This window comes from Perca fluviatilis, chromosome 13 (assembly GCF_010015445.1).
Source record: "Perca fluviatilis chromosome 13, GENO_Pfluv_1.0, whole genome shotgun sequence".
Lineage (NCBI taxonomy): Eukaryota > Metazoa > Chordata > Actinopteri > Perciformes > Percidae > Perca > Perca fluviatilis.
The window spans coordinates 16,730,342-16,758,057 of NC_053124.1; the positions used below are offsets into that span (position 1 = coordinate 16,730,342).

General features: G+C 41.6%; 1 protein-coding gene across 1 annotated transcript; it reads right to left on the reverse strand.

Annotated features, from left to right (window-relative positions):
* On the reverse strand, positions 1–26,413 carry LOC120571565 (mucin-5AC-like). The gene is made up of 9 exons (XM_039820579.1): positions 26,278–26,413; positions 10,656–11,284; positions 5,337–5,499; positions 5,108–5,214; positions 4,760–4,887; positions 4,535–4,656; positions 3,660–3,912; positions 1,403–1,719; positions 1–657 (listed from the first exon to the last, which is right to left on the reverse strand). Exons 1-9 carry the CDS (start codon positions 26,309–26,311, stop codon positions 188–190), a joined length of 2,223 nt encoding a protein of 740 aa, XP_039676513.1. The 5' UTR covers positions 26,312–26,413; the 3' UTR covers positions 1–187.
* Between the last annotated feature and the right edge of the window lie 1,303 nt (positions 26,414–27,716).

A 27,716-nucleotide genomic window follows, 5' to 3' on the forward strand; every position in this document is an offset into this window, starting at 1 on the left:
TTGATAGAACAATGGGCATTTATTGCAGCCAAGCAAAAAGCAGCCCAAACAAGCCTCCTCACATTAATATTTCTACTGAGAACATCCAAATAGTAATACAAATTGAAAATACTAAATTACTCACATTTACACAGGATATGTTAACAAGGATACTTCAAACACACTCTGTCACACAAACAAACATGAGTCAAAAGTGTATGGGGGAAAAGTCGCAGTGAAAATGGCTGTGAAGCTCTCGAGGGCTGTCATATTCAGTCTTGACAGAAGGGGGCACTGGAGAGCTATCTGGAGAGGCAGGGCTGACCTGAGAAGGCAGCAGGGATGCAGCCTTGGTTGGAGTTATCTCCGCTCTGAGAGAAGGCCGCAGGGTGGACACAGGAGGGAGGACGGTGGTACTGCTGCTGCTGCTGCTGCTGCTGCTGCTGGTTGTGGTGGTGGTGTGTGTACGGTTGTGTGATGAGCGCTGGGAGCTTGCATGTGAGGGCCCGTGGTCCCCCCGGGTAAAGAATGAAGGGGGAGGCAGGGTGGTGGAGGAGGGTGGCTGGTGATCTCGAGCCCCTCCCAAGCTGTACGTTGGAGGGCACTGAGTACGCTGGTGGATGGCTGGTTGACTGTACATGCTACCCCACGGGTATGACTGGTACGCTGTGATCCCACCTGCAAGGAAACACACGCAACAGAGATGTGACAATTGAGCTTTATTGGATTTAATTTAGCTCTCAAATTCAGGACCACACCTCAAACACCCCTTTTCCTGTCATATGTTTATAAATGCTTACTTGCCCTTTTCTGTGCCCTACCGAGACTCCCCCTTTCTCTCTCATAGTCATCTCTCATTGGTCCCTAGGTGTCCGCTGAGCCCATGGTGGCTCTTCCCCAAAAGCCTTTCCCATCCCTCAGAAATCATCCTACTCCAACATTCTCATCTGCCCATCTTTACGCATACATTTCATATTCAAAAACACTTATACTGGTGTGTTGTCATATCTGAGGGATTACCACGACGCATACCATTTGTTGCATGTCGTCCCTCTCTTTCCCAGTGTTTACTGTCTAGCTCTAATGTCATTATCAATAAAAGGCAAAAATGCCGAAATAAAAAAAATAAAAACAGTTAATGGTGTGTTCCTGAACTGACTGCAACAGAGTAGCAGAGGTTATTTGGGGCATTCAGGAGTCCAGAATTAATGTATAAAATAAAAGTCTTATTCATTTTATGAATAGATAATATTAGGACTAGGACTTCTCCTGACTAGGAGTCTGGGCACTTCCAAGAAGTGGATATATATGAAACTCATCCAGTTGAATCATCAGTGTACATGATTTACAACTAGATCAGAAAATATCTGGTTCTTAAAAAAGTTAAAAAAAAAAAAAATCAAATCTCATCCCAGTGACTCACCATTATGACCGGCCGACTGCAGCAGGATTTGTCCTGCGCTCTGGGACTGGAAGTAAGGGTGGCCTCCAGTGGAGTAGGTCACCATCCCAGTGGAGTTTCCCCCAGGGCCAAAGGTCAGGTAGGAGGTAGGGTTGGACTCTGGAGGGTTGGGTGTGAGGTAAGGGGAGGGGGTGAGGTAGGCCACGCGGGGCAGAGATGCTTGAGGTTGGTGCTGGGGCTGGCTGGTGGGGTAGGAGGTCTGGAGCTGGTAGGAGAGAGAGTTGTTCTGTTGGCCTGAGGTCATGTAGTCAAGCTTCTCCCCAAAGTCAAATAGAGAACTAAGGACAAAAAGATAAGTTTAGTCAGAACCACACACACACACACACACACACACACACACACACACACACACACACACACACACACACACACACACACACACACACACACACACACACACACACACACACACACACACACACACACACACCTATAAATACATAGTGTTTCTACAGAGATGCCTCTATGGTATATATGGTAGACTCAGATACTTCCATGATCTATACAGTGGTTATTTTGTCACTCACATCAGCTAGCTGTCATCATAGCACCCCCTAAAGAGTCATTTTACCCAAATTACAACAAGGCCTAAGAGCCATTCACACATAGAAACTTAAATGCTGAGACAGCGAAAGACTATGCTATTAATTGTGTATGGGACTAGGGTTGGGTATCGTTTGGGTTTTTCCGATACCGGTGCTAAAACAATACTTTTAAAACATGCTTAATCGGTGCCTTAACCAATACTTTTTAAGAAAAAGACCAAAAAAACAAAAGGAAAAGCAAAAAACGACAGTCGCCAAAATTAAAGAATGGCTTGTTTATTGCTGAGGCCATATGGTCAGAATTAAATGATTTAAACTTTGAATGCACCACAAGGCTCACCAGTTTTAAGTAAATGCACCGTCTGTGTTGTTTTTACTATAACGGCAGCTGCAGACTCTTGTACGTCCCGGTGCTGGAATTCTCTACAGTAAAATACAGTCACACTTTACGTTTAGTTGTCAGCATTTTAACCATGTTTAATCCAGCTACTAGCTACGGAAGCTAACGTTACCATGCTGCCAAGTATAATGTTAACTAGCATCACATGCAGCGATGCTTCTATTGCCTCTAACGTCTGTTTCAGAGCATCAGAGAGAAGCGCAGGCATTTAAGTGGCATCGAAATCCACATTGCTATTCAGTCCGGTAGATACCGTTCGTTTAGGCATCGGTGCCATATTAGCACCGGGATTTCGGTACCCTTCCCTAAATGGGACTTGCAACATGTACTGCATTAAGAAGACTGCAACAAACTATTCGATACTCGGGAAACAAACTGTACAACAAGAAATAAACAACTTCGTAATGTGTAGTATATGGCAGCTATGTCAAAACAACTGTTCAGTTGGAGCAGAGTATGTAAACTGTGTTCAGCGCAACAACAGCTTCATTAGAGGCCAGACAGTTCCTGCTACTTTGTATCTGTATGTGTGAATGCAGCATAAGAGTCTAGAGTCAGACATGCTAGCAACTCTGTGAAGCTGTATTTATGCAAAGCGCTGCTTTAAGGTAAATGCTAACGTCAGCATACTCACATACTCACAATGACAGGTATTGTTCACCATGTTCACCATCTTAATTTAGCTCATTGTCTTGAGATGGATAGAGATGTCACTAATTTTGCAGGTATTTGATAATAAAACACAGTATTGGACAAATTAAAATTTGCCTGAGACTGTCGCCACTCCAATACAGTAGAGGTGTATGCACATATGGTCAACAAATCAAGAAGAATACATAAACTATTATTTTTGTTGATAGTAGTTCCAATGAAAATATGTTCTGTTGTTATTGGGGCTAACTGACTCTTTAAATCTCTTAACAGCAGGACTGGAACATGTATTGATATTCATTGTTTTGTGCTGTCTTGCATTGGGGGATTTCTTTAGTGCTGTGATACATAATTGTAGTTAAAACTAACTAAAATTATTTTGTACAAAGCTATTTTTAACTGAGACGTCTCCCAGAATGATTTCTCAAATATTTCAGAGCGCCAACCGAAACAGACTCCCCACTATTAAAGGCGCTGTCTGAGGCATCATTATATCAGTATTTCACAGGATCCCAGCTCCTGTCTGCAGCCTCTGTCCCCCTGTCATCTCTAGTACTCGGTGGTACCCTGTTCAAATCATCTTCTAGTATTCATGTCACAGTCTGTTGTGAACCGAGCTGACCTGGTGTCAGTCTGCAGAGACTGGGTGTCACGATGGGCCATGGCGGAGCCACCTTCCAAAGCATCCAGGAACAGAGGTGAGGTGTGAGCCAGGGTGTTAAGGAGAGGGGGAGTGGGGTTGGCATGGTTGTATGTCATTGTGAAAAGGGGAAGACTGGCTCGCCGCAGGGGGGGAGGGCTGTACATGGGGCGGGGGTGGTATCCCCCCTGAGATGAAAGCTGGTGCTGGCCCACATCTCTCGCTCTGGATTGACCTTGGAGATAACACAAACAGATTTTAGCAAAAAAGATTGAAGCGACACTGTAGTTTGCTTTCTGGGGAATTTTACTATCAACATGTAGGGTGAAGGTCCACTGAGCACTAAGTTTAAACGTAGCTCAAGTCAATTCATGGATTCTTACAGCATCAAGGTATAGCTTCTCTTAAAAAAGAAAGACTGATGGTTGGTCCGACTACAAACTGAGTTACGGAGTTATAAAGCCACAAATTACAGTACTGATAATAAACTAAGATCAAATTTAATTATGCAAAAACAGAGATGTTGAACATTTACGGGACTTTGGTGGCTACAACCAAGCAAGGCCCTTCATCTCAACATGCATAAACACACAATCTTTAGGATTTTATTGCAACATGTTTTACATGTATTGTAATGTTTATATACTGAGCAAAGATTATTAAACCTTTAGCTGTGGAGAAGATACCATTTGTCTGCTACTTGACATTTCACCATAACCCTAAATCCAGTTAGGTCAGGGAAATAGGATAGTTTCTCCAAAACCCAACTTATTTTGAATAGTAATTATGGAGCACAATGACCTAATAAGGAGCAAAACATTTTAAATAATTGTGTAAATGCATGTAGATTTCAACACTTGGGCTGTTGAGGCTGGCCAGCAGGTTGCTGTAGGAGGGCGGAGTTTGGTTGGACAGGGTGGTGAAAGAAGGTGCCGCAGGGGTGAGCTGGGGCAGCTTGGTGGCAAAGTGACTAGAAAAACTGAAAAAGAGAAAAAACATACATACATCAAATTACGCTAAAATACAAATACCATGTGAGGCGTAAAAAAATTACAAAACACAGATGGATTAAACCTTCATACCTGTTGGGTGCCAGGGTGGGATTGATTTGGTGATGTGGGGGGCTGCTGCGGCTGCATCCAGGTCTAGTCTTTGCCGTGATGGAGCGCTCCATTTTCCTCCACTTAGCCCTACGGTTCTGAAACCAGACCTGGTTCACAGAATGTGAACCATGCAGAGTGAGACCATAAAATGGATATCAGGAAAAATGATGGAGGATGGTGTCGAGAAAATGAAAGAAAAAAGGATGAAAGGGTTGGTGAAAAAAGGGAGTCAACGCCGAGACAGGAAGGCTTCATTCTCTGTTTGATAATTATTCTATCTTCTGGGAGGTACATCACCAAATAAGCAATGTCAAGGAAATTTCTAACCATAATTCTTTGAGGTGTGACACCAACTGAAGCGGCGATGACTTTCCTCTTCTCTGCATCAGGATAGTGGTCTTCCTGGAACAAGGCCTCTAAATGCTCTAACTGATCTGCACACACACACACACAAACACACACACACACACACACACACACACACACACACACAAAATGGTCAACAATTTGCATAATCAAATCTGAACACACCTGGACAAACTGACAGCTCAGTTACCAGTACTGTAGAGTGTTCGCGTTTTCTTTTTCGGTGCAGGCTGAAGCAGGCAGCTGTCCACAGTCTCTAATCCCGGCAGCAGAGGGAAGCTCAGAGTCCGGCCTCGACCCCTGGTGCTGTACCGGATGGAGCGTCGAGTGGAGTAGACCTGCGTTATCTCCATCTGCCATGAACCAGACAAACATTACCTATTCTCAGTCAAATTCATCAGTTACATATTGTCTGATGTACCATGTATTCCCTTTAAAAATGATGCTTTCATTGTCAGGTGTCACATTTCTGGTAAAGCAAAACAAATATGTGTTCTGAGTCTGTCACACCACAGGTACATGAGTTATTACCCACCCAACCAAATCTGAATGATTATAAAAATCCCCAAGTATATCAAATTAGGTTCCAAAATAAGCAGTATTCTCTGCTTTCAGACGCTAGGGGTCCACTGAAGGCACTGAGCCGAAACTGCCATGAGCAGTAATTGCTGGTGGGCCAGGTAGCCGATTTGGGCTAAAAGACGAAAGGTACTTTAGGGACGACTACTTTGCTTGTGTTTATATGATTGTGGCATTTAACAGAGTTGCTTATTCATGTATTTATTAGACTGAAAGAGCTTAGATATAGAACAGAAATGCCATTTTATTCAATATTAAATACATAAATATGCATATGAAATATTTCCTGAAATAAATAAATGTAAATATAAATATATAAATTAAACCATTCAGAGGGAGACCATAAAATGGATATCAGGAAAAATGACGGAGGATGGTGTCGAGAAAATGAAAGGAAAATGGGAGTCAACGCCGAGACAGGAAGGCATCATTCTCGGTTTGTAAATATAAATGAGTCAAACAGGGATGCAACAATACACTCAACTTACGGTTCGATACACAATTTTAAGTACACTATACGATTTTCTCACGATTTTTTTAACAGAATGAAATGACGGAAAAATATTCCTTTATAAACTGTGCAAAACAGCAGATGTGTCCACTTATCAAAAGTGACACTGAAATAGTATTTAATATATATAACAAAAAAATAAATAATGAAAGATTAAGATAAGATAGACCGTATTAATCCCACACTGGGGAAATTCCCTTGTAAAAAACGGCTTGTTTATTGCTAAGGCCATATGGCTAAATTTAAAAGATTTGAAATGTAATACAAACTTATAAGAACAACTTTGTTCACAAGTCGTTTGCTAACCCAACGCAACTGTTGTTTATCCGACAGCGGCAGTGTCCACTGTGTCTCAAAGGTCAGATAGTCTCCTCTGCGTCTTCAGTGAAATACACGCACTTTACATCGTTTAGCTGTCAGCATTTTAACCATGTTTAAGCCAGCTAATGTTACTAGCTAACGGTAGGCTAACATTACCTACTGAATGTTAATTAGCGTCACACCCCATGCTGTTTGAAAATTTCATTGCGATTCATTTTTTATCTTAACCGGTTGTAATCTTTACACATTTAAATTGATTTTTAACCGATAAACGATGCATCGTTACATCCATAGAGTCAATATAGTTAAATAAATAAATAAATATTTTTTTTAAAGGAAAAGAAATGTAAACTCTCCCTCCCTTCTCTCGGTCTTTCTTTGTTAACACTGAAATAGCAATCATCTAGCGTAATTAAACTTCCATGGAAAGGGCAATATCTATCTAATACCCAGTGTGGGTAATACGGTATTGAGTGATGCGCTAGCCAGAGAGAGAGAAAGGAACTCATAACACTCACACAAGCACTAATTGTTTGTATGAGGTAAATAGTTAATAGATTTAGTAGCCTATATGTATTATTTTTTTCATAGAAGCAGTCTCCGCTTAGCCTAGAAATCTAGACGCACCCTAGCCGCAGCAAATGTAAAGAACCAGGAAATGAGTCGGGGGAAATGCAATGCTACCAAGCCACGCCTGAGCGACGTACGTCGCCGTGACGTGTAGTTACTTTTTTCGAGAGGTGCATCTCAGGCTCTGGCGTAGGTTTGTGTCTCCATGTACCTACGTACGTAGCAACGGCGTAGATTTTACACAGAAGTATAAATCAAGCTTAATGCAAACTCCTTATCGGCTGTTACTATGTAGCATTTTCCTCGCCAATGTACGGTCTTTAGCAAACAAAATGGATGATCTTCGGCTGCAGATCACCACTCATAAATGTATTATGGACTGCAACATCATGATTTTCACAGAAACATGGTAACACCAAAAAAAGAAACAAACCTCCTTGAGCAGAAATGAACATTGAAAAGGGTCTTTTGAATGGCAAGTTCTGTTTAAAGCCCTTTCAGATAGTTCTCTCGACAAGAATAAAGTTATTTGCATGTACTGTCCATGTTAATTGAATTACCGCTGGAGTACATTGAGTCTCAAATACCACTTGAGCATTAAAAATGTAATTTTCAATTGATCTGCAATTATTTTCTTAATTGATCCAATTAATCCAAAATTGTTTGGTTTATTAAATGTGAGAATATAGAAAAATGCCCATAGCAATTTCCCAGAGTCCTATGTATTGCCTTCACATTGCTTCATTTGTTTGACCATCTAAAACAAAGATTTATCATAATTTAAGAAAAAGCAGCAAATCCTCACAAAGCTGGGACTTCTTCCTGGTTGCTTTTATTTTGTAAAGAGTGAAACTTGAAATCAGTGGAAATGTATCTATGATTTTCTATGATTCTGGGTGGTGAGCAGAATACAAAATATAGATTAATTCATGGTGTAGGTACAGTCACACTGGCAAATGATGAAATAGAATACATTTTCCCCATTTCCCCTTACATATTTTCACAGTAAGATGAAATGATTTGACACAGTTTGACATTCTCTAATTCAGCATGTGGTTGTTCCAATGTTTTAATGAAGCTCTTTCCCCTACTGATATCACACTACACCATACACTGAGCCAAATATTCAAATCCAGGATGCTATTTTCACAGCTGCATCATTAATATTGCAGAAGGTTGTAGGTGTGCATCATTTCATACATATTACACTGTAATTTTACATGACAGATGAGTTATTATTAGAAACCTGGAGATCTTCACATGAAAACATGTCTGTTGGGCTGAAGAAGTTAAACCTCATGCTCTGCCAAACATTATTCAAACCCATAGAAGTTTGTTTTAAAGTCTTGCAAACCTTCCAAAGTTACCAAAGATCTCAAATCTGTCAGTCGGAATTTGGGGGAAATATGTCTAAAATGAAGCAGCAGACATGCATAAGATTTCCATTGGATTGAATAGTGCAGCCAAAAAAGACATGGTTATTTTAGTAAGAATATTTTAATATTATATAACCATCAGATAGCCTAAATAAAGAGCTGCCACAATGTGATACAATCTGATGCTATCCAACACAACTGCTGACATAAAGTCTACTTGTATGATGCCTATAATGTTACAGTGTCATAGAGGTGTTAATTCAATTATATGTTTAAGCACTAAGGGCATAGGTAGTTGTGGTGTTGTACTGGACTGAATTTCATTTAGAGTTTCTCATTTCTGCACCCCTCATGTATGTAAATAAGGAGAACAAAACATTTGCTGTATGTTTTATTCCTTCAAATTTTACTGTATGTTATGTTTTACTGTTACTTTTTGTAAAGCACTTTGAATACCTGCTGGTTGCTGTAAAGTGCTATATAAATAAATGTTGACTGATTTGAAACATCCCTCAATATAATGTAGTCCAGTATAACACAACATTTTACTATGACCTCAATAATAAACATATTGTTTTTTGTCCAACAATGTCCCCAAAAACTGAACATTATAAATGTCGTAAAGGTAGACTTATAGGATTTTCCCAGTCATGAAGTCAATTACAGGTTAACTCCGAGTGTTTACTGGTCTTGGGACGTGCTACATATGTAAATAAATTTTAAAAAGTTGCACAAAGCACATCAGTAGATCCAGAGAGAGCTGCGCAAAATCTGATAAAATGTGTCGGTTGGGTCTGGGGACTACAAGTTTGAAAATGAAATAAATCTGGGGTTGTGGAGTCAGACAGAAGTGAGTTTACCAGACCTCTGTAACAGCTACTCATCTCTGCTTGAGGCTAGCGGCTCAAGGCTACATTAGCCTTAACTAAACTTAAAACAAAAAGTAAGAATTTGTTTTTGTAATTTGTGTTTGGTGGATTATTTCTCTGTGGTAACAATGCTTTTTGGCAATAAATCTTATACCATTGGAAAGCCTGTTTAGTTCCCTTTCAAATGGTGCCCCATTTGTAAGGAACACGCATTTGTGGGATGAGAAACAGAGCTCGGTATGTGGGTTGCGCCCATAAAAATCTTTCCAAATTGTCTCTGACAATACCAAACAGCTTTTCTTTGCTGTTTGACTCTTGTTTTGAGCTTCTGGTACCCCCAGGTGCTGACAATCAGGTGCCTGATTCTGCAACCAGTGGCCATCCCATATCTCCACAGTCTGGGACCAAATTCTATCCTCCAAGATGACAATGCTCATCCCCACAGAGATCATCAGAGACTCCAGAATGTGGGAGTGGAGAGGATGGAATAGCCTGCCAGCAGTCCTGACCTCAACCCCATTGAACACTTGTGGGATCAGCTTGGGCGTGCTGTTCGTGCCAGAGTGACTAACACAACCACGTTGGCTGACTTGCAACAAATGCTGGTTGAAGAATGGGATGCCATCCCACAGCAGTGTGTGACCAGGCTGGTGACCAGCATGAGGAGGAGGTGCCAGGCTGTTGTGGCTGTGTATGGTTCTTCCACATGCTACTGAGGCTCCGGTTTGTTAAATGAATACATTGTTAAATTGCCAATATGTTGTCTTGTTTCTTCAAACTTCAATCCACCAAACACCAAACTGTTTCTCATCCCACAAATGCATGTTCCTTTCAAATGGGGCACCATTTGAAAGGGAACTAAACAGGCTTTCCAATGGTATAAGATGTATTGCCAAAAAGCATTGTTACCACAAAGAAATAATCTACCTAAATTTTCTTACTTTTTGTTTTAAGTTTAGCATAAACACTTCAATCACTGACTGAACTGTCAGCAGTTGAGTAGCATTATGGGTAATGTATGCACCAGGTTGAATGCATGAGATGAAAAAGAATATATTTCTGGTTGTGCTGCATCAATTTTGATTACTTTTTTAAAACTGTCCACCATGTGTCTGACAATGTTATAGGAGTGCAATGCTAAATCAGTGGAGTACTCTTTTAAGGGGAAATATAGGTGCATTAAGGAGTTCAAAAGTTCTGGAAATATGGTTCAGGTAAAATGTTGCTCACTATATGTTCAGAGCTCATCCAGTGATTGATAAACAGTGACAGTCTATTCTTACCTCGAGAGGCTGTGGGCCCTGCTGGGGGGGACTGCGAGGCCTTTTTGTCCCGTGAGGCTGAGGAGGTGCAGGTTGGATCGGGACTGGAGGTTGTGAGGAGTACAGCAGGGGAAGAGGAGCTGAAGGGCAATACAGCCCTGTATCCCCACAACCCAGGTAGACAGGATCAGACAGGTCGCAGCTGTTCATCAGGCCAATGGGAGGCTCCGACAGAGCCGAGCTCTCCTCTGAGCTCATCACTGACACCTCCTGTATCTGACTCTCCTTTTTCTCCTCAAACCGCAACTCACTTACAGCTTTTAAACCTCTCTTGTTTCTCACTCGCTCACTTTGCTTCTTACCTCGCTTCTTCCCTCTCTTTTTCTTCTCATCTTTCTCTTCTAGACTTTGTGTTTCTCTGTCCTGTTGCTTATCAGCGATTGTTTGCTTGTTGTTATCATTCTTGTCTTCCATCTGCCCCCCCTGTGCCTCTTCCGCTTCCAGCCTACTCTCTGGCTTTACCTGCTCCTCTTCTTCTCCCTCTGTAGTTATCAGTTCATTTTCTTCCTTTTCTTTCTCCTCCTCCCCATCCATGTCTTCTCGGTCTGTCTCCTCTCCTGCCAGTTCCTCACACAGAAGGCTTGGACAGTCTGCAAGTGTGAAGTGAGAGTTGTTTTTTTTACTTTTGTCTAGGTTCTGTAAACCCTGGACCACTTTCATTTAGATAACATGGATCAGTAAGTTATCTGTACTTTGTCTTTAGAACACATACTATTAATTAAACCAAAATGTCTACATAACTTTGTAACATGTACCAGAATGCTGCAGCCCTGCAAAAACCCATTACATAGGTCCTTAAATCATCAAATTAGCTTATGCTGGCTATGGTGCTAGGATAGGTTTCTAATACCCCTTTAACACCACCTACCAGGGTTGGGCTAGGGTTGTCTGATCAGGGTTCAAACCTCGTTTTGGAAATTCAAACCAAGCCAGTCTACATGGGTATATTACAATTCAGAGATCACCTGGGTCAACCCGGGAGCAATGCATAACAATTACCTTAAGTGCTAGAAATGGGTGGGGCTTTCACATCATATTCAGTGAACAGCGAACATCATATACTCCAGCAGAACTGTTTTGTAGCTACTTGAATCTGTCATTGTACAGAGAGATAAATAAAGCTTAGGCTACTTTACAATCGTTTCGCAGTGATTACGTTCTAAAGCACAGTAAAATAACCATCAAACACTTCTTAGATGATTTTGTGCAGACAATTTCTCCTCCTCTGCATATTTATTGCAGCAGCTGGACAAGGAAGTAGGTTCCTCTAGTGTCGATTTTTGACTATTTTAAGACAAGGGGAGAACACTTCTCTTTGTTTGATTTCATTAAAAGTAAAGTTGGGCTTTGCTGTTGGCTTCACAACTCATTTTAAAAAAAGACAGACAAAAAAAAAAAATATAGAGATTCGCTCTACCCAACAGCTGCACTGAACTGCAGGCTGGAGACATATTGTGCCAGAAAGAGAGTAAGAGCAGTGGGGCAGAGATAATTAAACAAAACTTATTTTCATACGTTTACGTTCTAACGCTCGGTTTCTACAAGCAGTTTTGCCTGTAAAACTCTGCTACCGCTCTGCTGGCAGACTAGTGAACATCCGGGCACCCACTGCCAGAGGACTGTTCGGAAATTAATTGAACCGCTCCTGTCTGCTGTTGTTGAAGCTGCCTGTAAAAACCTAGTTATATACAGTCTATGGTGAAAACTCTAGGGCTGTGCTTGACTGAAGAAATTCTTAGTCGACTAACACTCATTAAATTGTATCGACTAATCGATTAGTTGATTTAATCGACAGATCTGTAAATCTAAGTTTCTCCACAAAGAGTCATGCAAAAGCACCACTTTAATTATTGTGTTTACCAGAGATGTGCTCGTACGTTTCTTGGAAATAAGTCATTCAGCATGAAAAGAGCATAAAACATGACTAATCGACTAAAGAAATCTAAGTTGACTAAGACCAAAACGACCGATTAGTCGACTAATCGACTAAGAGGGAGCAGCCCTAGAAAACTCAGCGTAAATCACAGTGAGACAAATTTATGTTGTTTTGTCAAAGTGTGCAGCAAATATAGGCAGCGACCTGTCACGATTGCCCCACTGTCATTTCCAACCAATCACATAATTTGTCCCGCCCCAGCTGTTAGCGACCCAGGCTGTGAGCAATTCACATTGAAATCGATCCTAGTCTACCCTGATCAAACCCACTTTACTACCTGGGTTGCGAAGCCAAGTAGATCGAGAAGGTTACCCAATTCAAACACACAGTCAACCTGGGTATAACCCTGATTGAGCCATTGGTGTGAAAGGTATTAATCTACCTTGGCCTTGCTCCACCATAAGTTAGATATACTTAAGAGATATGAAAGATATGTACCGAGACTCAATTAAATTTATTCAGTGAGGCTGCCTTTAGTTTTAATGCTCCCAGTTGCTGAAATAGATTCCCTGAGGACTCTAAATACTTACTTAAAAGCAGCCTTAAAACATTTATTTTTTCTGCTGCCTTTTCAATGATGTATATTACATCCTTTCTAATAGAATTATTCATGTGTGTTTTCTTTTTTTGTGTTTTTTTTGACGTTTTTTTTTTTTTTTTTTTTTTTTTTTTTTTTTTTTTTTTTTTTTGTATTTCTTCCTCTGTGCTTGTTGTGAACCCTTTTTTTAAATTTAATTTTTTTTTATAAAAAATTTTTTTTTTTTTTTTTTTTTTTTTTTTTTTTTGTTTCCTTCTTAATCTTTATGTGAAGGACATTGAGTTTCCCCCAGTGTTTATAATTTGAAATATACAATAAATATTAAGCTGAGAGGCTGTGAGTTAAGTGCAGGGGCGGAAGTAACAAATGTATTCTTGTTACTGTATTGTGCTTTGCTATATTTCAAGTTGCACCCGTTAAAAGACTAAAAACAAAAGTCACATTCAGTTGTGAGAATGGAACACAACAAAGGAGATAAATCAGGAGGGCGGAGTTCGATAGAGGTGACACTCTGCACTTGGCTGACACTCCAGAAAACCTACATGTTGTAAATGTTTACATTCACCGACCAAGGGTTAGCCGTCAGCTAGTCTAGATCAACGATAGTACATTTCCAGGATAATTGCCGCCACTGATGTCCCTTTGCTTCTGCTCTCTGTGTGTTGCCGTTCTTGAAATCTGTTCGCTTCAAGAAACAACAAACTTCGAGCTAGCAAGCTACACGCCGAAAATGGCAAGTTATGAAGAAAATTTGGATTGTGCAACAAGGCAGGCCTGCTTGATTCTTTCAGGGAATGATTGTAAAGTAGGGCTAGGCAATATATCAATATTATAAATCAATATCGTGATATGAGACTAGATTTCGTCTTAGATTTGGGATATCGTAATATCGTGATATGACATAAGTGGTGTCTTTTACTGGTTTGAAAGGATGCATTACAGTAAAGTGATGTACTTTTCTGAACTTACAGACTGTTTTAGCTGTTCTATTATTTGCCTTTACCCACTTAGTCATTATATCCACATTACAGATTGTAGCTACCCTGGTCATGAAGGAGTCCACACTTCATACTGATGTCCATATTCACCTTTATTCCTTTAAGAAGTATGATGGAACACCGTGAAAACGTGTTTGCCTGGTAGACCAGCAGTAGAATAAAACAAATCAGGAGCTAAAAGTTCGCTATTCACGTTCGCCTTTCTCTCCTCCGTTCCCGCCCGTCACCAAAACATCCGGTCCTGTATCTTGTAGCTTACCAAAATGAAAGTCGTTCGTACTGAATATACCAAAAGACAAAATACAACTCAACTTAACTCATAAAGAACCCGAAATTCAGTTAACAATGTTTTATAATAATGTATAAAACTGAAACTACCCAGCAATCGTATGGATTGCTTATATTAATTTTCGGCGTTGACATGGCAACAAATATACACTTTCCAGCATCAGCTACACTCCCACCAAATTACCTTTGATTAAATTAATAACCAAAAGCAAGTGAAGTTTAATACATTACACACTCTTCAAACAAATCAATGGTAATTTCCAATCACTTTGTTAAAGATCACTCAAAGAACATCTGGAAACCTGAGCATTATGGTTAATCAACAGTGTACAAAACTCTTCATTCACATTGACATGTAAATATCTCAACCCACAGTTGCATGGTATAATTTCAATTGGGAAACTGTCTTTCTCACAGATTAAACTTGATTCCCTACACTAAGAAAGGGATACTCGAGTGACTGACTGAGTTAAGAGGCAGATTTTTTTTTTTTTTTCACCTGCTCTGTACAAGAACCACTAACTTTTGAATGGGTCGTTCAACAATGGATGGCTTGCTGAGACCTCCTTTTCCTAACTTCCGCTCTCCTATCTGTAGTGTAACTCTCCTAACTAGTCCGTCATCATCCTTACGAACCTCCAGAACTCTGCCAAGTTTCCATTCGTTTCGAGGGAGCTCTCCTTCCTTGACAATCACAATATCGCCAACTTGCACGTTGCGTCTTGAAGCATGCCACTTTTGCCTAAGAGCGATGTTGGCAAGATATTCCTTTCTCCATCTGTTCCAGAATTGTTCAGACAGATACTGCACTCGTCTCCACCATTTTCTGGCATACAAATCTTCCTCAACAAATTTCCCCGGTGGAGGCAGAGGAACGGAGAATTTCATGGTAATCAGGTGGTTGGGTGTTAGTGGCTCTAAGCTTGTGGGATCACTAATACTGTCAACAGTGAGTGGGCGGTTATTTACAATGGACATGGCTTCATAAAAGAATGTCCTTAAGGAACCATCATCCAACCTTCCAGCACTGTGTGCAATGACTGAGCATAACACACTCCCGACTGTCCTGATCTGCTGCTCCCATATGCCTCCAACATGACTTGAGCCTGGCACATTCATGAGGAAGTCACACTGCTTATCTGCCAGATATGCATTTACTCTTTCTTTGTTTACTTCCTTTAGAGCTCTTTCCAATTCATTTCTTGCTCCCACAGAGTTGGAGCCTTGATCGGATCTGATATGTCGAACAGCTCCACAGATGGCTATGAAACGCCGTAAGGCATTGATGAATGCATCGGTCGTCATGTCTTCCAACATCTCTATGTGGACTGCTCTGGAGCATAGGCACGTGAACAGGAGACCATACCGTTTGTGTTGCGATCTTGCTTATAGAACGGACCAAAACAGTCCATGCCGCAGTAAGTGAACGGTGGTGAAGGATCAACGCGGTCTGTGGGTAGATCTGACATCCGTTGTTCTTCTGGTGGCCCACGAGCTCTTCTACAGGGAACACACTGCCTTATGTGCTGTGCTACTGCCTTACTACAGCCAATAATCCAGTACCCATTTGCTCTCAGTTCATTGAGGGTTTGTCCTCTGCCATGGTGCTGTGTTTTATTGTGGTGGTGTGCAAGGATGAGCCGTGTGACAACACCATCTCTTGGAAGAATAATTGGGTGTCTCAGATCAAGAGGAGTAGATGCTCTCCTCAGTCGACCTCCCACTCTCATAACACCATCTTGGAGGAATGGGTCAAGCTGATACAGTAGGTGGTTACAAGGCAGCTTTCCCGATTCCTGGCCGAGTATATGCAACTCTTCTTTGAAGGCATGTTGCTGTGCTTTTTTGGGGCCCCTTCTTTCCTCCACATTTAAGGGGGATGACTTATTAATCCTCTTAGCTAATCGTTGAATCCGAGCGATGACGTTTACCACTGTGGTCCATTTTGAGAAACGTGACAGTCGCTCTTGAAACTCAACTTGCTTTACAGCCTCAGTTTTCAGCACTTGGATTGTCTTAACCTCAGGGTCTCCCACCAGCAGCTCTGAAGATCCTTTGTTTGTAACTACTTCTCTCTCCCATAGGAACTTGGGCCCAATGAACAAATTTTGTGTTGATCAGCTCTGCTACTTTGAGGCCTTTTGAGGCATGATCAGCAGGGTTCTCCACTGTGTCGACGTAGTACCACTGTCCTGGGTTTGTGGTTTCCCTTATTCTCTGAACACGATTTGCAACGAAGACATGAAACCTTCGAGCCTCATTGTTGATATACCCTAGGACTACTTGGGAATCTGTCCAAAAATACTCTGTCGACCCTGAGCTCCAGCTCCTCCTTCAGCATACTGCTCACAGCAGCTGAGATCACTGCTGCGGTCAGCTCTAATCTTGGGATTGTGACAATTTTTGTAGGAGCCACTCTCGATTTACCCAAGACCAAGGCGCAGTGTACATGATCTTCGCTCACCAATCTGATGTATGAGCACTGTCCATAGCCTTGACTGCTAGCATCTGAGAAGTGATGCAACTCAACTTTCAGAACCTTGCCAAAGTTTTCAGGTGTGAAACACCTAGGGATCTGAATCTTTTCAAGGTTTCCCAAGTCACTTAACCAACTCTCCCACCTTGACTTCAACTGTTTGGGTAGTGGTTCGTCCCAACCGATGCCCTTCTGACACATCTCTTGCAGCACCCTCTTCCGAGATATTATGAATGGGGCTAGGAATCCTAACGGATCGTACAAAGACCACCATAGAGAGAATCCCACGTCGTGTGGATGGTTTCTCGTCAAGTGAGATCTTGAAGGAGAAGACGTCTTTCTCCACATTCCACCGTACTCCTAAGACTCTCTGTTCTGGAAGGTCATCATAGTTGAGATCCACATTCTTCATCTCATTAGCACGTTCAGTGACACTGATAGACTCCAGCACCTCTCGATTGTTGGAAAGGACCTTGTGAAGGTGCAACTTTCCTTTAGCGCACACAGCTTGGGCTTCTTTCACCAGCTTGATTGCCTCATTAACAGACTCCAGGCTTATTAAGCCATCGTCTACGTAGAAATGTTTTTTGATGAAGCTAGCTGCTGAAGGGTGCTCTCTCTCATTCTGGCTGGCGAGATGCTTCATGCCATAATTGGCACTAGTGATGTGACAACCGGCTCTTTTACGTGAGTCGGTTCAACCGGACGGTTGTTGGTTGGCGAACCGAGTCTATAGATTCGGTCAACGGTTCACGTGCCTGCGGCTGCGGCATCCGGCTACTCCCGGTCTCGGCAGTAGCCGGGTGCCCGCCCGGTCTGCTCGTGACAGCCTGTAACATTCACTTCTCTAACATTTAACTTAACATAACTAAGATAACATGTGTATTTGTATGTGATGCACTTCCCAATCAATAATGTGTGAATTTCCGAACACAATCACCTAAGATGCATCAGAAACAAGGCTTGGTTAATAACTCAAACTTGCCGAGAACCGTTAGACAAACTGTTTGCTTATATACTCGAGCGGTTGTTAACGGTTACATTCGGTCTCGACTCTCGGCAGTGCAGACTCTCGGCAGTAGCCGGGTGCACGGTCTCTACAACTCTCTTAACAACTCTTTCGGTCCAATGAATCGTGCTGCTCGAGGTAGCCCATTTCCTGATTGATTCTACCACCACTCCAGTGGAGGCGCTAATGAGGTAAAAAACCGGAGTGAGTCGGTTCATTGACGTATGGCACTCGATTCTCCCGGCTCAGTGACACGAATCGGGTTAATAACCGGCTCTTCGGTCAGTTCGTCATCACTAATTGGCACAGCCTGGAGATGACGATGCTCCAAAGAGGTGAACCTTCATACAATATTCTACAGGCTCTGCATTGGTGTTTCCATTTTCCCACCACAGGAACCGCAGATAATCTCTGTCTTCTTTGCTAACGTGAAACCTGTGAAAAAAAACACATGACTGCAATGGGATGCTTACGGAACCGGCAGAGCACTCCAGTGATTCCATTTGTGAGATCAGGTCCTGTTAGCAGATGGTCATTCAGGGCAGTGCCTTCATACTTGGCAGAGCAGTCAAAAACTACCCTGATTTTATCTGGTTTTCTGGGATGGTAAACCCCTTGGTGTGGAATGCACCATGTGTTTCCTGTTTCTGATCGCTTGTCTGCTCTCTCTGCGTCACCATCTTTGAAGACTCCCTCCATAAATCTCACATAATCATCCTTGAATTTAGGATCTCTGTCCAGTTTCCTTTTAAGGTGCTTGAGCCGGACTAAGGCAAGCTTCTTATTGTCTGGGAGGTAAGGACGTACCTTGAAGGGAAGGGGCATCTCTAAGTGACCACACTCATTTTGCCGGATTCTTTCTTTTACGACCTGCAGGAACTGAATATCTTCTTGAGATATGGTCTTTTCTCCTGGTCTTGTGTCTGCAAAATCGGACTCAAGCGCTCTAATGACAGCAGCAGGTGTCACAGGTGGAATCTCCCTGACTGATAAGCGGTGACACAGACCAGTCACATCCTTAGATCGCACAAGCTGTGGTTCACCTCCTACGATGCTCCAACCTAGGTCAGTCCTAGTGGCATAAGGCTCATAGTCACCTCCAGTGATGACCTGTCGTTGCGCCAGTGCTCTCAAGCAGTCATAGCCAATCAGTAAACCTACCCCACAATCCATTAGCGGGGGCATTTTGTGAGCTATGACTGAAAGGTGTTTCCACTTGTTGGCTGTATCGCAGGTGGGAATGTGCGAACGCTCAAGGGGAATGAAGTCCCTTGTATAGGCAGGAGGTAAGTCTATGAAGCTGTCTGAGGCGAACCTTCTGACTCGTAATCCACTGACTCTCTGACTTTTCACAATTGAGTCTTTTCCCATCATAGTGGATAGCTTCAGCTTTACTGGCTCCATTACTGCCTGCATCTTTTCACACACTTCCTGATCAACAAATGTGTGATTAATCTGAGTGTCTAATAGGGCATACACAAGGGTTTCGGTGTCAGGGGTGTTAGGTGATGAGATCCATACTGGAACAATCATTGATGCGCTACCACTTTCACCTCCGTTCACACAACAGGATAATGAAGATACATTTGTCTCTTCCACTTGCAAGACACTTGCTGACGATTTTTCTCTTGATGGACGATCTTCATGCAGTGGAGTTGGATGGTGCCTTTTGCATATGCTACACATGGCTTTGTTCTTACAATCCTTGGAGTTGTGTCCTTTTCTTAGGCATGCAAAACAGAGCTTATTATCCAAGACCACTTTTCTCTTTTCCTCCACAGACTTTTCCATTAGCCTTTGACATTTATGTATGGAGTGGTTTTCCCCACAACACATACACTTTCCCGGGTTTGAGTTATTAGCTGATGTGCTCCATTTCTTTGATCTGTTGGAATCTTTCTTGTTCTCATCATCGACATCATTGGGCTTGACTGTGATGCTTGATGCCTCAGAGGCTTTCACATTAGTGTCAAATGCATTTGCCTTTGGACGCTTGGTTTCTCCAAATGACTTTTCTTCAGAGCTCTTTAGTGCATACAACGATGACACTGGATTGCATGCTATGCGTGCTTCCTGTGCGATGAATGAAGCAAACTCGTTAAAGCTTGGATAGTCTTTGGCTTGATCCAGCTGATGTGTGACATGACGATTCCAGCTAGACGTCACCCAGTCAGGAAGTTTGACTAGCATCTTCTGATTCTCTTCGCAATCGTTTAGTACCTGAAGACCCTTGATATGGGGCATAGCGTTGCTACAGGTTTGTAGGAAATCACTGAACTCTCTTAGCTTCATATACTCTTTTCCACCAATTTTTGGCCACCTGTTAAGCTTTTCTCTGAAGGCACGTTGAACCACAAAAGAGTGACCATATCTGTCATTCAGCTTTTCCCATGTTGATAGGCCTCTTCATCCTTCCTGTAGAAGCTGCCCTCTAGAGCAGATTTTGCTTCTCCACCAATGTACTTTTGTAGGTAAAACAACCGATCTGCTGGATTCGAGCATCGTCTCTCTATGAGAGCCTTGAAGCTTGTGCTCCATTCTGTGAACTTCAGGGGGTCACCAGAGAACACAGAGGGTTCTGGCACTGGAAGACGAGAGAGTGCCATCGCCTCTTGTACTGTTTGCACTAGAGATGCTTTGTTCATTGCGACTTGCTTCTTTTGACCTCCTGACTGATGAGAAAGTGGACTAGGATTTTCCACTTGACTGGACGCAGGACTAGGTTTCTCACATTTTACTTTTGACTCTTCATCAGCATACACTCTGAGCTTTGCTTCAATGACCCCAATGTCTCTCTGATTTTCCAGCTCTTTCAATTGCTGGCGCTGAGCATCAATGGCAGCTTCCCTATTAATTTCAGCTTTCTTAGCAGCCAGCTGTGTGGCTGTTTCTGCTCTCTTAGCTGCAATGCTTGATGACTCTGAGAGATGGCTGGAGTGGCGGCTTTGTACAGTGGCTCTGGAAGCTGTGGAACCAGATATGGACTTAGCATATTCACTGTCGATTCACAGTTCTTTACAACTTTGATGTGGAACTGTCCATCGATTGCCAGAGGTGGAATTTTAGTATTTCACAGTCTGACCTGAATGCTGAAACTGTAGTCCACTTCCAGATGAAGCAAAACTGCACTCTGGAGCCTGGCGTACACAGCAGGATATGAAGCAGAACTGCACTCTGGAGCCTGGAGTACACAGCAGGATATGAAGCCAGCTGCACTCTGGAGCCTGGAGTACACAGCAGGATATGAAGCAGAACTGCACTCTGGAGCCTGGAGTACACAGCAGGATATGAAGTAGCACTGTACTCTGGAGCCTGGAGTACACAGCAGGATATGAAGCCAGCTGCACTCTGGAGCCTGGAGTACACAGCAGGATATGAAGCCAGCTGCATTCTGGAGCCTGGAGTACACAGCAGGATATGAAGCAGAACTGCACTCTGGAGCCTGGAGTACACAGCAGGATATGAAGTAGCACTGTACTCTGGAGCCTGGAGTACACAGCAGAGCAGAATATGAAGCCAGCTGCACTCTGGTGCCTGGAGTACACAGCAGGATATGAAGCAGCACTGCACTCTGGAGCCTGGAGTACACAGCAGGATATGAAGCAGAACTGCACTCTGGAGCCTGGAGTACACAGCAGGATATGAAACAGAACTGCACTCTGGAGCCTGGAGTACACAGCAGGATATGAAACAGAACTGCACTCTGGAGCCTGGAGTACACAGCAGGATGTGAAGCAGCACTGCACTCTGGAGCCCGTAGTACACAGCAGGATATATAGCAGAACTGCACTCTGGAGCCTTTATATGATGGAGTTAGGCTACGTTTTCACTGTAGCTACCCTGGTCCTGAAGGAGTCCACACTTCATACTGATGTCCATATTCACCTTTATTCCTTTAAGAAGTATGATGGAACACCGTGAAAACGTGTTTGCCTGGTAGACCAGCAGTAGAATAAAACAAATCAGGAGCTAAAAGTTTGCTATTCACGTTCGCCTTTCTCTCCTCCGTTCGCGCCCGTCACCAAAACATCTGGTCCTGTATCTTGTAGCTTACCAAAATAAAAGTCGTTCGTACTGAATATACCAAAAGACAAAATACAACTCAACTCATAAAGAACCCGAAATTCAGTTAACAATGTTTTATAATAATGTATAAAACTGAAACTACCCAGCAATCGTACGGATTGCTTATATTAATTTTCGCCGTTGTCATGGCAACAAATATACACTTTCCAGCGTCAGCTACACAGATGATTATTTATCTAAAATCTAAATGTGAAGATATTTTTGTTAAAGCACCAATTGTCAACCCTAGAATATCGCCGCAATATTGATAGAGGTATTTGGTCAAGAATATCGTGATATCTGATTTTCTCCCTATCGCCCAACCTTATTGTAAAGGTTCACCAAGAATATATCTGCGGCATTTACTATCTAACTGGAGCATTTTGGGACCAATTGGTGGGGATTGCTGTGGACGAAGTACACACGGTGAAAACTGGTAACATTTTTTAAATTTTTTATAATATGTGTAGAGGGGCCGGACCTTACTCCACAGTGCTTTGGAGATAGGTCTGGCAATGTGAGACTAGTCGTCAGCGGGTGGGAAGGGTGCTGAACAACGATTGACTTATCACTTCAGTAAACATTTTCCTAATAATTTTATGGTCTTAATTGTTAGTTTGTTGTCTTCAATACAGCATGATGTTCATTTTGTAAATTATGGTCCCATTCATTTTAAAATAGACGATAAAGCATGGGATGCAGTGTTTCCCATAGGTTGAGAATTTACCTGTGGTGGTGGGTGGCACAGGATGTGACAGCGCGTGATGTCTGGGTTCAATAAAAAATAGTCAAACAAAGGTTTATGAACTATTTATTGAAAACAATGACTACATAACATTAACCAATAATTTGGAAAGAAATAACTATTTACATGTTAAACAAATCCACAAATCTAAAAGATGATACAGATACAGATGAAGTGTAGCCATGATATGCTTTGTCAATTAAATCTGGCTGGTTTGTCAAATGTTATGGTTCAGCAGATTAAATACCTGATTACCTGGAGCCCAAATTATGTGTTAACAACTCAACCTTAATACTATGGTATACTATGATCCATACAGAAAGATACATGTTATTATAAATCTCAACACTGTCTCCTCCTAACTCCTTTTAAATCATATAAGACATAGGCTATCTACAGTTAATTCTTGTTCATTTTGTTTGTTAGATCATCGTTTGTTTTTCTAAGTGTTTTAATCCTTGTTTTGGGGATCCTAAAGAGCTGTTTTGTACTATACATGTCTGTGTTGCACTCATTAAGATCTCATCTTAACACATTTCTGTCATTCAAACAACTCTGAGTTGTAGTTTAAAACTTGTACAGCCAACTCAATAAAATCTCAGGTTTTTATTCAGGCTCGAGTCCATAAATACAGTCAATGGATACAGGCAGAAAGAACAGGAACTGAATGCTCGGTTAGCAACGATTATCAGTTAGCTCCGCTCAGCTCCATTATAAAGATGTGGAGTGGAACAGACTGCCGTGGAGAGGGTGAACAACCAGACTCTGTTTAATGACGTTTACCCGCCGGCAAAACTCCGCTGGATGACTTGCGTGGAAACCTGCGACTTTCCCTCTTTGCTTTTAGTGTACACGACACTGGCTTAGCCGCATCATCCTCCCCAGCTCCGTCCAAATATGGTCACTTCTGGCTCCAAAATAGCAAAATGGCGACTGCCAAAATGCAAACTTCTGGCTTCAAAGCGACGTCACTGATGCTATGTCTATTGTTGTATCTCAAATCGCGCACTGTACTTACTATTTTGAGTACACAGTGTGTTTACACTGACTGAGTATGGCCAAATGCATTGCACTACAAGTACCCAGATGCTGCATTCAAAACGATCAAAACAATGAGTGTGGAATACTGGACACTACTCTCGCTCTCAAACTGTCGCCATCTTTGCTACGGAGCGGATCCTACAGGCCCAGCAACGTATTCTCAAACTTGTGAAAATGGCAGGTGAGGAAAGCTGCAGCTGTTGCGATTGAAACAGCGAACACCAAACCACATAAATTTAATTTATGTTTTTTCAATAAGTAGCACTAAAGGCTACTGTAGTCAGATAATGAGAAAACAAGCCCGTATATATTTTAGCGGCGACAATAGGTGGCAGGAATACTCCGCCCGGTTACAATTAACCATTAAAAAGAAAAGGAAGAAGAGTCATTTCGGGATCAGTGCATGCAGTGCAATGGTTGTGCACAATTAGAGACAACACTACCCTGTTGAAATGTAAGCAATACACCAGTGAGTACCCACTGTACTACATGTAAGGGACTGTTTGTTATTTATTTCAGGGTCCACCAGAAAAGTAATGGGACCTTAACTCAAAATAAACTTGACCCTCCCTTCAACAGTGATACATTTTGGATGACCCTCCGTAATTATTGGGAAAAAAAGGGATGACCCTCCTCAATATTATAGTGGAGCCATCTATTCAGGTTTGCACTTGGCAAAGATGTACAAATGTCCATTGTTTTTTTTACATCCATGACATACGTAACTAAACATCTGCATTCGCATTCGGATCTTACGCACCACACTCCACTGTTACTCATCTAGTAAATTAGTATTCACATGAAATAAAACAATAAAACATTGAGACCATTCAACAAAGGACACTGGGTAATGACAAATTCAACACCGGTTGCTATGGACCGGTCATTGTATATTTTTGCATAGGTAAAGCTGCCGAAGCTGAACATTATCCAAAACTCCATTTCTCAAGCCAGACCCACATCAAGATGTTGGGTCTGGGAACTCACCATTAACGGAGCTCAATCCGAGGGGCAGGATAAATGGTCTTTCAAATTCCCTCTGCATGCAATAGGATAGCACTACAACCAACCAGAGCAACAAAGAAGGTAGCGAAGCTAGTTGATAGATTAAACTTTTGTCGTATACGGTCGGCAAAACTCCGAACACATATTCCTTTTTTAAGAATGACTTCAGTGCCATTCTTTGTTCTTTTCTCAAAGAAAAGCTTAACTCCAAGTCTTCCAGAAGACCGCCGTTCCCAGCAGCAGCAGCCATAAGCCCCGCCCACCGACTTTATACACGATGTGATTGGCCTGACCAGATTTTGGTTTTTCCAGCTTGCAAGCCAACGGAGAGTGCCTAGACCCCCCTGGCTGTAAATTAAATTTGCTGCCGCTAGGGTGCGTCTAGATTTATAGGCTATTGAAAAGGCTGTCATTTGCATAATTTTACAAATAGTCACCGGGACCGAAAGGATATTTGAGTCGGGTATGGCTGCAGCCTGGAGACTTCCCATCTCATGCCATCCCGGCATCCAAGCCACTTTGAAATTTTGCTGTTCTCATGAATACAAAAGTTGGGTGACCCTCCTCCCTAGACTAAAAAAAAATTGGATGACCCTCCCATCAACAAAGAATTAAAAAGACATGACCCTCCTCTATTTTCCTCCGGTGGTCCATTCCATAAATACCGAACGGTCCCTAAGTGTATTCACGGAAATTTCCAAATTGAGGCACACCTTATGACTCAGCCCCTTTAAGAAGCAGGAACAAGGGAATTTTTTGCATTTTTGCTTTATAACTATTTACGAACTATCAAAATAGTTAACCCCTGTTGGGTCTTACCTATGTAATTAAAACATTTTAGAGATTTCTTGGGGCATGATATGTTAGAGGGGACATGGACACATCACCTGTTTAAATCCGGTCTACGGCCATGTTTGCAACTGCAAATTGACAGTTTAAGATATTGTATTTGATTTGATTTGACTTTATATCTGGGGGTAAAAAAACTGTCTACAGTGTAAAAAACAAATTCATGTTGAAGGAGTTATTTCTTTCATATTTCATGATTCATGCGGTGACCTCCAGGTTGAATAAAAACTGATAAACGTCATCCTCACAAAGACCTGCTGCCTGCAGTGACTTAATTAGTGTCCCAGCTGTGCAGCGCCTCGTGCCACCTCACCGGACCGTTAATTAACTCTGAGCTGCGAGTTGCAGCTAAACTAGCTAACCTGTCCCCGTCAACAAACACCGGGTCGTGGATGTTAATAGCCGGGTTTTAAATTCCTAAATTGTCTCTGTGGAGCTGAGCAGCACGGGGAGCTGCACCTCACAGGAAAGATAATGAGCTTTAAATACACCCAGAAAGTTTTAAAAGTCTTTTAAAGTTTACAAAATGACACAGAAGTTGAGTAGCCTAAAGTATGTTTTTGGTGGACAGGTGAAAATTGCCAAAGCAAGCCAATGAAAAAGAACATAAAATGTCAGCCTATATGTCCTTACCAAAATCCTCAGCTTGATCACAGTCTTCGTCCATTGCGACGGTCAAAACCAAGAAACTTGTACTAATAATCAATTAAGCAACGCAGGGTAACGAAGCGAATTGCTCCTGGTCTGGAGGCTAATGAGGCTGATTGAATGATTAGCTACCTACCTAAGCAGTGTGACGGAGAATTATCGCGTGAAGGGTGAAACTGAACCAGCCAATCAGTGACCAGAACAGGCCCAATAAAAGCTTGTAGCCTATACAGTCAAGATAGTTATAGTCTATAATATGAAAACAGTCATGTGATCAATTTTACCCTCAATTTACATTCTTTAAGAAAACTGTATTGTTTTAATTCATTGAATATGACAGGAATTCTATTTATAAATCAACATTTACAAGTTTACTGAGCTGATTATCTATGTCAAACAACACATTTAATTTAACCTAAATGTATCAACAAAAAGGTTGTTAAAACACAAAGCACCTGTAAGCTTTAAGGTTGTCACTTATTAATTGGATGGCATGTTGATATACACAAGTTGTCTATTACCTGCCATAAACTTATATGTTTTCAAAAATGTATTAAAAAAGAAACAAGAAGAATGTGTAATATGTATACTCATCAGTGGCAGAAAGCAACTAAGTATGTTTACTCAAGTATACTGTATTTAAGCACAACATCCCCCCCCCCAACCACTCCACCTTAGTGTTGCTTGTGTATTGATGCATCTGTATTATCAATCTTATATTATCATATATAAGATATGTCACAGGGGCATTTTTTCTGCAGGAGAATACTCTTACTTGTAAAACTTTATTTTTATATGAAGTAGTTTTACATTTTGTTATTGGTACTTTTACTTCTTCCACTACTGATATTCATAATACATTGATGCACGGAGAAGTGAATTTCAATGATCTCCTTATAACTTCCATGATATCACTATAATAGTGAAATATACAAATTTTGTTGGGACTCATATCTCAATAAAATTGACTGTTATTATCATAATTTGGATATTGAATAAACCCTAGCCCTAGGTTAATAAACGACTAGATTATTATGAATATTGAGTCATGTAATCCATTATAATGTGTTTTAGGTTTTCAGTGCAGGTTGACTCAACCTAAAAAAAAAAAAAATTCAGTCATTTATATGCCCTTGTTGTTTAATTAGTATCGATGGTGCGTTGCTGTGTAGAGAGGAATCTGCCGACACTGTTTCTTGATTATAAAAGTTTATTTACATCAGAGGAATTCAGCATCAATTTACAAGCCCTGCAGAGCTCGGAGAGCGACAGCTACCCAGATTCTCAAAAGTCACTCTGCCTTTTCTTTGTTTGAACATGGTATATCTATTCTTCATACAAATTATAGAATGATCAGATAAAATAGGATGACAATACACCTCACCCTTAAATCTAAAAACAAAAACACAACATAAAACTGAAGC

Bases quoted from the DNA above. Each gene is read 5' to 3' on its own strand.
- LOC120571565 (XM_039820579.1), bottom strand. From the start codon at position 26,311: ATGGACGAAGACTGTGATCAAGCTGAGGATTTTG. The intron at 11,285-26,277 runs GTAAGGACATAT...TCACACTTGCAG, and splicing joins TGATCAAGCTGAGGATTTTG to ACTGTCCAAGCCTTCTGTGT. The intron at 4,888-5,107 runs GTTAGAAATTTC...TCTGTGAACCAG, and splicing joins TCACACCTCAAAGAATTATG to GTCTGGTTTCAGAACCGTAG.